The sequence below is a fragment of the Gadus macrocephalus genome, chromosome 11 (genome assembly GCF_031168955.1).
Source record: "Gadus macrocephalus chromosome 11, ASM3116895v1".
Classification (NCBI taxonomy): domain Eukaryota; kingdom Metazoa; phylum Chordata; class Actinopteri; order Gadiformes; family Gadidae; genus Gadus; species Gadus macrocephalus.
Genome location: NC_082392.1, coordinates 24,782,266 through 24,793,415, shown reverse-complemented (window position 1 = coordinate 24,793,415; position 11,150 = coordinate 24,782,266). Strand labels below are relative to the sequence as shown.

Sequence of the window (11,150 nt, the reverse complement as noted above, 5' to 3'; positions counted from 1 at the left end):
CAATAGACCTATAACCCTGTCCAATAGCTACCGGGAGAATTCTAGCGATCTCTCCCCCGTGTCTCTGGTGTTATCGGCTGTTTCCCAATGTCAAGGAAGCATGCTCAACGGCCGCCCTTTTAAGGACGCTACGTCATAGAACGCCGACAAGCACTGTTCCAATGTTGAGGACACTCGAAAGCCGCGCCATTTTTGCGTCCTTTGTTTTTGAGAATTCCAAGATTTTTCAAGGATGCATCGCTGCATCCTAGACGAGCCAAAACTACCCACAATCCTCTGCGTTCACTGGGCGGGTTCTTGAAAATGGCAGAGCAGTACACGTTAAAATGAAGTAAAGTTATATTATTATTATAGTTTTCAGAAATATTTTTTGCCGTATTGCTTTTTATAGATTCATCATGTTAATGCAAATAATCAAGCCTAAAGACCTGTGCCACTTTTCAATCGTTTTTGCAACTTAATGATACGTTGCTGTATTTTGCATGGACGTAGCTGGTGTTAAATACCACTCAATTTACTCGCTCACAAGATTACATTATTGAAGTATACCTATTTATGTTTGTGTTGAATCATTTTTTTTAGGGTCAGCCCAGCAAACGGAGGCTTTTGTGCGCCTTAGGGTGGCGCACAAACATTTGTTTACCGGTGGAAGGGATAGTGCCACTATTCAATGTTGTAAAATTAATGCACAACCGTTTTCACAAAAAACGTTTTTACAATCATTTTCAATGTTTGTAATTTTGAATGAACGTATACAATTGTATTTTATATGATATACTTATGTGTTCAAAGCACTGGTAGATTGTAGGCATATATGAATGAATGAATCAGATCAGTTAAATAATATATCCAAATAAATACATGTTTATCATCGCTTTCTTTGTCTTTTTCCCCCTGCATAATAGTAATCAACCGTACTGTAAATGTGATGCATGAATTAAGTTCTCAGACAATTTCACTTAGTTTTATAAAAATTGAATGGATTTTCCTTTTAATAAAGACGATTCGATCAACCGCAACAAAGCTTTTGTGACTTCCCCAAAAGAGGCTCCATGCGAAGGAGAGATGACCGCATTCATAACAGACAAAAGTCTAATAAATATTGATCAGCTTGATTGCTGCCATGTTTTATTCATAAGCGCACATGTGTTTACAAGCGGAAAGGCAGTATTAAAAAGCAGAAACGGAAGCGCTTCCACACTACCAAGTCGTTCCAAAGTCTGAACGTTACAAACGCTAGGAAGCACTCGAGCTAGCACTCTAGTCTCATCTCCATAGGACGCGACTAGCAAGGACGCGTCCTAGCAAGGCTGCAGCCTTCACTTTGGGAAACAGCCATCGTCTGGTCTGCAAGACCCGGAAGCAGTGCGAGGAGCCGGTGTGACGTATAACCCTCGGCTTCCTCGCCTTGTCTGTGGTGCTGCCCTCTGTGGCTAAAGTATTTATTGCAGCCTTCAGTAAGGTCTTGCTCCCCTTGTGGCTATGTATAGTATTTACGGCTTATATGTTTGGTCCTGCTTCATAAGGTCTATGTGTGGGTAGCTTATGCCGCGTTTCCACTGCAGGGTGCGGAACGGATCGGATCGCAAAGGTGCGGGTCGGGTCGCGTTTCCACCGCCAAAAGTGGGCGTGACCCGGACTTTGCCGTACCCGTTCCGGCCCCGTTCTCGGGACTCCTCCGTTGGGGTACCGCAAACGAGACGAGATGCCTGAAAGGGTCCCGTGAAATTCTAGCTACACCCCCCCTCCGTTGATTGGTCGACAGAATCGGCAATTCCGGGTGACGCGGGGATAAAAACAAACGAATAGTAGCCTCGAGGTATTATTCTTTACAATTTACTTGTCGCGTAAAACGCTTGCTTGGGCGAACAAGGAGGTGGAGACGTTCGTCTGCATTCTTGGGGAGGAAGACGTTTTTTACGATGTTTACGTAGCTGCCGCGGCGATCGACATCCGGCCTACCACAAAGGGTACTGTCGGCAGTGGAAACGCGACCTCGGAACTGAGCTGGGCTATACCGCCCCCTCCCTACCGCACCTTTGCGATCCGATCCGTTCCGCACCCTGCAGTGGAAACGCGGCATTATGGAGCGTTTCCACTGCAGGGTGCGGAACGGATCGGATCGCAAAGGTGCGGGTCGGGTCGCGTTTCCACCGCCAAAAGTGGGCGTGGCCCGGACTTTGCCGTACCCGTTCCGGCCCCGTTCTCGGGACTCCTCCGTTGGGGTACCGCAAACGAGACGAGACGCCTGAAAGGGTCCCGTGAAATTCTAGCTACACCCCCCCTCCGTTGATTGGTCGACAGAATCGTCACTTCCGGGTGACGCGGGGATAAAAACAAACGAACAGTAGCCTCGAGGTATTATTCTTTACAATTAACTTGTCGCGTAAAACGCTTGCTTGGGCGAACAAGGAGGTGGAGACGTTCGTCTGCATTCTTGGGGAGGAAGACGTTTTTTACGATGTTTACGTAGCTGCCGCGGCGATCGACATCCGGCCTACCACAAAGGGTAGGCCTACTGTCGGCAGTGGAAACGCGACCTCGGAACTGAGCTGGGCTATACCGCCCCCTCCCTACCGCACCTTTGCGATCCGATCCGATCCGTTCCGCACCCTGCAGTGGAAACGCGGCATTAGGTTCTTAAAATACGTAACATTCCATTATTTGCTTTGCGGAGCCAACCAGTCCTGTGCACGTATGCAAATTAGCCATGTGCGCCAATGTCTATTTGTTTTGAGTGCGACGAATGAGTGCAGATGGAGATCAGTGAAACATATTTTAACTAGCCTACTACAGCACGCAGGGTTTTTTGTTCTCGGTTGTAATTAGCCTACATTTTAGGAGTTTTTTTATATTGGGGGGAATCACTGTTGTCGAAGCACTTTATCCAACCAGCAAAACCGTCTCGGCAATATGGCCAAAGTGTATGGGAGTTCACTCTTTGATATGGCTGTCTGTACTAAAAGCAGATGGCTCCTTTAAATGCGTCTGCATAATTGAATTGTATGTCATGAGCGACTTGAGCGACTTGAGCGAACAGAAATATTCGCAGGGGAACTTTGTGTGGACGTACGGTAAGGCTGTATGGAGTTAGAATCATGCCACAACCCCACACACACACACAAAACATGTTTTACTCACACACAACGATTCACACACACACACAAAACGTGTTATACTCACACACACACACACACACACACACACACACACACACACACACACACACAGACAGTGTGGTTTGCAAATACAAAACATCGTTCACAAACTAATGCATTTTGTTTTGCAAATAAGAAATGTACCTATCAAACATACACATCATGCTTCAGAAACAAAAATATCCTCCAAGTACAAACTAAAATCCTTCAAGTACAAAAAACAATTCTACAAGTAGGCCTACGGAAAACTGAAAGTTGTGTGTGGATCTGAAGGCATTGCGAGAAACATACGGAGGGACGCGGTCGCTGAGCTCCCCTGCCTAGTGGTGCCGAGATGATGCCTCATGAAACGTCAAAGCCTCAAAGCCAGATGAACCACCAAAGTGGTTCGTGCTCGAAGCTTCAAATGAGTACGCTAGGGACATCTAGTGGTGAATGAAATTATGACAACCCAACCCAAAATGTGATTTTTGCTTCGTGTGCCGATACAACATTAAATCATTTGAGAATTGAAGTCATTTCAGTGATACATGTGTGTGAGTGTGACATTCATAAAATGGCACAGAGCTCATGCTAGAAAATAAATCATTTGGCAAAAGTGTGTCTTAACAGACGCTTTTATCCAATGCGACTTACATCTGTAAATACACACATTGACACACCGACGGCAGAGTCAACCATGCAAGGCGACAGTCAGCTATCAGGAGCAAAGTGACAGGGTGAAGACAACACTGAGGTAGGAGGAGCTGGGGATTGAACTAGCAACCTACTGGTTACAGGTCAACTGCTTTACCACCTGAGCTAAGCCGACCCACACTGCATGATAACTGAGAAGGACTCATTAATTTAATAGCCATTAAAGTGTTCGGACAGTGGTTATTGAATTTTTTGGGCAGAATGATAGAACTGATTTTGTAAAAGGGGAAATGTGGATGAGATGTGGGGGACAGTGTTTTGTGTAACTTTGGAGGGAGGTGCAGGGGGGGTAATGTTTCACGTAGCTCCCTACGTGATGTTTACACAATGTGTGATGTTTCGATTGATACTACAGAAAATGCAATGCTCAAACTACTACGATCACAGACTAGTGGTATATTGAATATACCACAAGGTTGTGATCGTATACGGGACATCTTTATAGTCGAAATCTCCCGCCAATACTGAACCCATATTTCGAAGCAGAAGCCCGAGGCGAAGCCTCGAACGTCACACCCTACGTCATTTTGCCAACGTGAATCCTACTCGAAGCGGAGCTTCGCTGGGGGAGGAGCCTATGGCAAGCCGAATTGTCATTTATTAACTAAGTTTGACTATCCGGAAATTACATTGCAGATATCTGCAATTCAGTTTTGCCTAGTCAAAACTAACATTTCGGATATCCGCAACTACATTCCTCCTATCCGCAATTGTCATTTCAGATATCCACAAAGTATGGCAAGCCGAATTGTCATTTATTAACTAAGTTTGACTATCCGGAAATTACATTGCAGATATCTGCAATTCAGTTTCGCCTAGTCAAAACTAACATTTCGGATATCCGCAACTACATTCCTCCTATCCGCAATTGTCATTTCAGATATCCACAAAGACATTCCTCCTAGGCGAAATTACGTCATTTTCGCCATTCATGTCTATGGGGTTTCTCATTGCGGATATCTACAATTCAGTTGCGGATATCCACTTTGTGAATTACGGATATCTGCAACTGAATTGTAGATATCTGTAATTCCAGTTTGAGATATCTACAATTTGATTCTGACTAGTCATAATTCCAGTTCAAGATATCTTTAATTCACCTCAATTCAAGATATCTACATGTCCCTTTTCAGATATCTTAAATTAAGTTTTGACTAGGCGAAATGACGTTGTAGATATCTCTAACTGGAGTTACGACTAGTCAAAATGACGTTGTAGATATCTATTATCAAGTTATAGATATCTTGAAAGGAATTTTGATTAGAGATATCTACAATTGTAGATATCTTTAACTTTCATTCTGCCTAGGCGAAACTGAATTATAGATATCTTGAATTCGAGTTTTGACTAGGCGAAATGACGTTTCAGATATCTGTAATGACGTTTCAGATATCTGTAATGACAAATTATAGGACCGTTTACTTTAAGCGGGAGCGGAGCAGCTCCTTGTTCAATCATCATTCACACAATTCACTGATTACATCGCTCCATATTTTCTCGTGATCTTTTCGATCACAGCCAACGCCATGACTGCTCCTTTCTTATTCCATTCGGAAATGAACCCACTTCTTCTTTGATTATGGCGGCAAGGGGAAATTACGTATTTCTGGATATCTAAAACGTAATGCCCAACACTCAAATGACGTTTGAGATATCTTTAACTTTCATTCTGCCTAGGCGAAACTGAATTACAGATATCTGCAATTGTCATTTAAGATGTGTGACGAGTTGAATGTCGTTTTCCGTGAAGTCATTGCAGATATCTGTAATTCAGTTTCGCCTAGTCAAAACTGAATTACAGATATCTCTAACTATCGTTTCGACTAGTCAAAACTACGTCACAGATATCTCTAACTGTCGTTTCGACTAGTCACAACTACGTAACAGATATCTTGAATGAAGTTGTTGATATCTACAATGTAAATTCCGGATAGTCAAACTTAGTTAATAAATGACAATTCGGCTTGCCATACACAAAGACATTCCTCCTAGGCGAAATTACGTCATTTTCGCCATTCATGTCTATGGGGTTTCTCATTGCGGATATCTACAATTCAGTTGCGGATATCCACTTTGTGAATTACGGATATCTGCAACTGAATTGTAGATATCTGTAATTCCAGTTTGAGATATCTACAATTTGATTCTGACTAGTCATAATTCCAGTTCAAGATATCTTTAATTCACCTCAATTCAAGATATCTACATGTCCCTTTTCAGATATCTTAAATTAAGTTTTGACTAGGCGAAATGAAGTTGTAGATATCTCTAACTGGAGTTACGACTAGTCAAAATGACGTTGTAGATATCTCTAACTGGAGTTACGACTAGTCAAAATGACGTTGTAGATATCTCTAACTGGAGTTACGACTAGTCAAAATGACGTTGTAGATATCTATTATCAAGTTATAGATATCTTGAAAGGAATTTTGATTAGAGATATCTACAATTGTAGATATCTTTAACTTTCATTCTGCCTAGGCGAAACTGAATTATAGATATCTTGAATTCGAGTTTTGACTAGGCGAAATGACGTTTCAGATATCTGTAATGACGTTTCAGATATCTGTAATGACAAATTATAGGACCGTTTACTTTAAGCGGGAGCGGAGCAGCTCCTTGTTCAATCATCATTCACACAATTCACTGATTACATCGCTCCATATTTTCTCGTGATCTTTTCGATCACAGCCAACGCCATGACTGCTCCTTTCTTATTCCATTCGGAAATGAACCCACTTCTTCTTTGATTATGGCAGCAAGGGGAAATTACGTATTTCTGGATATCTAAAACGTAATGCCCAACACTCAAATGACGTTTGAGATATCTTTAACTTTCATTCTGCCTAGGCGAAACTGAATTACAGATATCTGCAATTGTCATTTAAGATGTGTGACGAGTTGAATGTCGTTTTCCGTGAAGTCATTGCAGATATCTGTAATTCAGTTTCGCCTAGTCAAAACTGAATTACAGATATCTCTAACAGTCGTTTCGACTAGTCAAAACTACATTACAGATATCTCTAACTGTCGTTTCGACTAGTCACAACTACATTACAGATATCTTGAATGAAGTTGTTGATATCTACAATGTAAATTCCGGATAGTCAAACTTAGTTAATAAATGACAATTCGGCTTGCCATAGGAGCCGAGATACTCGACACACGCCTCGATGCCTCGACGCAGAACGTAACATCACTGCCCCTGCCCCAGCATTGCATGACACGTTAAACTCACCAAGAATCGCCACCACCATCATCCAAAATTCAACAGACCAAAAATAGTTGGAAAGCCTACAGAAACTATAGATAGTTAATGTGACAATCACATTATTAAAAATAAACTTGGAGCAATGATGTACTGAGGAACTATTTTTTTGGGAGCATGCTTTCGCAGGGAGTTCACTGCCCCGCCTGCCCATACGGACGGCAGGCCGAAAATCAGCTTCCCCTATTTGAGTGAGTGGAATGTATGTTCACATTTTGGAAGCGTTATCTCCGTTACGCTTATGGTCATCACTAATAATGTTTGCAAATAAAACAGACTTTTCTTTATCACAATAAGACCCACACTGTGTATGTACTTAGTATGGTTAACGTTGCCAAATTGGGCCAGATTTCCGGCCCAATCTGGAAACACTGCAAAACAGCCGAAGTAAACTCATGCTCCCATGATGCACCAGGGCACGACGTTACAGTTGTAAGTAGAGTTCAAAGTTCAATGATTAACCATCAAAATAGGATCTAGCTGTGTGTTGTTGGTTGTCTTTACGGGGCGAAAACAGCTGCGCCAGCAGAGACAACATCGTTTGATTCGCGCCGGTTAGTAAACGGAGCAGTCTGAGCATGGTGGAGACTTAAAAGGTGCATGTCCGCACAGTTAAGCTGGGAAAGGAAGGACGGCTAGCTGTTAGCACGCTAGCGACAGGAGCTAACATTAGTGGGTCGGGGGAACGAAAACGGCAGCTATGTTCGTCCAGGAGGAGAAAATATTTGCGGTCAAAGTGCTGAAGGTCCACATCTGCACCGCGGAGGGGACGGAGTGGCTGGAGGAGGTGACCGAGGACACCACCGTGGAGAGGCTCAAGGAGAAGTGTCTGAAACATGTGAGTGAGGCCCTGTCATCCTGATCGTAGTCGGACAGGCCCTCCGTGTCACCTGTCAGGGTGGTGTCGATGGATTCTTATTTAGTCTCCGGGTAGACCTGGCTATTTATAATGTACCGACTGGTATCACTGACTGTGACTTTGACACTGACTCCCACTGGGTCCGAGGCTCCGCCCCTTTAAATCACTATAAATACCCCTTAATCACCATATACATTCCTTTTAATCACTAGGGCTGGGTATTGCGAGATACCTCACAATTCAATTCGATTATTTAGGTCTTGATTCGATTCGTTTTCTATTTGATTTGATATTGATCCACTTGCTTCGATATCGATTCAAAGTACGTGCAGATGACAAAAATACCTAAATATTATTTAGAATTAACCATTTCAAAATGAATTAACCATTTCATTGTGCTTTAACTAGCAAAATGGGAATACACCATTGTTTAAAACTGTTCCTGAGCTAAACTTGCAGCATAAAGGTAATCATCATAACATCGAAAAGTGTAAAAGGGCATGTACATTTAGCTTATAGATTACATTGACTGAGTATGCCTCATTTTGTTGAAATAGTCTATTTCACAAAAATTCTGAATCGAAATTGAATCGAGAACAAATAAATTGCAGTGCATTGATGAATCGATATTTTTAGCTAGCCCTATTAATCCCCCTATATATATATATATATTAGGGGTGTAACGGTACACGTATTTGAACCGAACCGTCACGGTACAGGCACTTCGGTGCGGTTACAGAGGTGTACTGCGGTCCGTAAATGTGGCGTACATAGCGTTAATATGGCGAATGTAAAGGCTTGTTTTGCGGTGCGGAACTTAAAACTTGAAGTCAGAGTTCCACCCGGACCGTTTAGACTTATTAGGCTCGGCTCGCACGTGCGCGAACTCCGCGTAGTAGCAGTAGCAGAGCGCGATCGCGACTGTGTGTGGATTGATGTCTACTAGCGAACTGGGAGCGAACTGCATGGCGAGCGACAACAGAAAACCGGAGCTTGAAGATGCCCCCCTGTCATTTAAATCCCAAGTGTGGGAGAACTTTGGATTCCAGGTTAATTATCACAATGGGGAAAGACGAGTGGACAAGTCGAAAGCTTGAACATTGTTCAACAGCGATCGTCTATGCAAATGGAAACACATCGAACTTGCAAAAATTTTCGCCCCCGGTACAATTTTAACGTGACGGCACCATCCAGGTGTTACTGTCACCGCTGCAAAATGAAAAAAAGTTGTTCAAATCGTTCAAACCCAGCTCCCTACACTATTTAATCAACCCCTACACCTGTCTGGGAATTCCGAACGGGCAAATGCCATCACCAGGTCTATTGGTGTTTTCATTGCCTCTGACCTACGAGAGGCAATGAAAACACCAATAGATTATAAATAAATAAGCTGTAATTTAAGTTAAGGCTGCAGTTGCACTTTTATTTAATGATTGATTATATTTATGAGAACTTCAGAGCTTTAGAGAGCTGCAGGAATATGTTACAAACTCTTTGTTTACATACCAGCTTAAAGAGCCTAGACTGAGCATTAAAACTGGATTTTTCATTAATTTTATGTTAGGGTTATTGGAGAATTGCATCATTTTATTTGTATGTTTCATACTGACAGCTAAAACTGTTGTTTAATTCGTTACTAATTAAACTTATGTTCGTTCTGTCAAGCAATCAGTTTTTTCACCATAACTATGAACCGAACCGTCCTGTACCGTACCGTGACTTCAAAACCGAGGTACGTACCGAACCGTGACTGTTGTGTACCGTTACACCCCTAATATATATATATATACCCTTTATTCACCCTGTAAATACCCTTTAATCACCCTTTGCATACCCTTAAATGAAATTGGATCGTTAGACGAAAGCTTATGCAGCAAGGACCACCACCGCGATACATGTGTCAATCAACCGGACCGGAGGTGTGTAGCGCTACCAACTACAAGGCCATCTAAACGTGTGCACACCTAGGCTGTTTCCCAATGTCAAGGAAGCATGCTCAACGGCCGCCCTTTTAAGGACGCTACGTCATAGAACGCCGACAAGCACTGTTCCAATGTTGAGGACACTCGAAAGCCGCGCCATTTTTGCGTCCTTTGTTTTTGAGAATTCCGCGATTTTTCAAGGATGCATCGCTGCATCCTAGACGAGCCAAAACTACCCACAATCCTCTGCGTTCACTGGGCGGGTTCTTGTAAATGGCAGAGCAGGGCTGTTTCCCAAAGTGTAGGCTGCAGCCTTGCTAGGACGCGTCCTTGCTAGTCGCGTCCTATGGAGATGAGACTAGAGTGCTAGCTCGAGTGCTTCCTAGCGTTTGTAACGTTCAGACTTTGGAACGACTTGGTAGTGTGGAAGCGCTTCCGCTTTTTAATACTGCGTGTCCGCTTGTAAACACATGTGCGCTTATGAATAAAACATGGCAGCAATCAAGCTGATCGATATTTATTTGACTTTTGTCTGTTATGAATGCGGTCATGTCTCCTTCGCATGGAGCCTCTTTGGGGAAGTCACAAAAGCTTTGTTGCGGTTGATCGAATCGTCTTTATTAAAAGGAAAATCCATTCAATTTTTATAAAACTAAGTGAAATTGTCTGAGAACTTAATTCATGCATCACATTTACAGTACGGTTGATTACTATTATGCAGGGGAAAAAAGACAAAGAAAGAGATGATAAACATGTATTTATTTGGATACAGGGCTCCAGAGTGCGCCTAATTTGGGCGCACATGCGCCTAGAATTCGGGGTAGTGCGACCAAATATTTTATTTGGGTGCACCGGTGCGACTGAAAATGTATCTGGTATAATTATTATTATTAATTTTTTTACAGAGCAGTCTATTCATAATATTGTAATGACCACGGAAGAGGCAGTGAATGAAGTATTGATTAGACAGCGATTTATTAGATACCTAAAATAAACCGTTGGAACACGCAAGACCAGTAACAAAAGCAATGCCGGGAAACAAACCCGCGAAGCCCAATCCAGGGGCCTGTACTACGAAGCTCGATTAGAGGGTTAGCGAGGTATGTTGAGCTGAAAGCCTGGGTTAGCTGTACCATGAAAGTCGATCTCTTTAAGCGTCGCTGTATCACCATGGTGACTTACGCTCGCAAACAAACCTGGTCGGGGGAGCAGCTTTTCAGCGAGTCTACCCGGAGATCGGCTACTTA

General features: G+C 42.8%; 1 protein-coding gene and 1 long non-coding RNA gene across 5 annotated transcripts in view; both read left to right on the top strand.

Moving 5' to 3' along the window:
* Window positions 1-2,530: 2,530 nt before the first annotated feature.
* The window catches only part of LOC132467341 (uncharacterized), a 46,420-nt gene continuing 37,800 nt past the window's right edge, over window positions 2,531-11,150 (top strand). The window contains exon 1 of the long non-coding RNA XR_009528005.1: window positions 2,531-2,636. This is a non-coding gene — a long non-coding RNA (uncharacterized LOC132467341). The remainder of the gene's footprint in view (window positions 2,637-11,150) is intronic.
* ubac1 (UBA domain containing 1) overlaps window positions 7,541-11,150 on the top strand; it is a 31,147-nt gene continuing 27,537 nt past the window's right edge. Inside the window, exon 1 of one of the 4 annotated variants that reach the window (XM_060064563.1) lies at window positions 7,541-7,960. In XM_060064563.1, the coding sequence (XP_059920546.1) occupies window positions 7,823-7,960 (138 nt within the window). In that variant the 5' untranslated portion in view covers window positions 7,541-7,822. The remainder of the gene's footprint in view (window positions 7,961-11,150) is intronic. The other 3 variants (XR_009527995.1, XM_060064564.1, XM_060064562.1) reach the window with 3 other exon arrangements.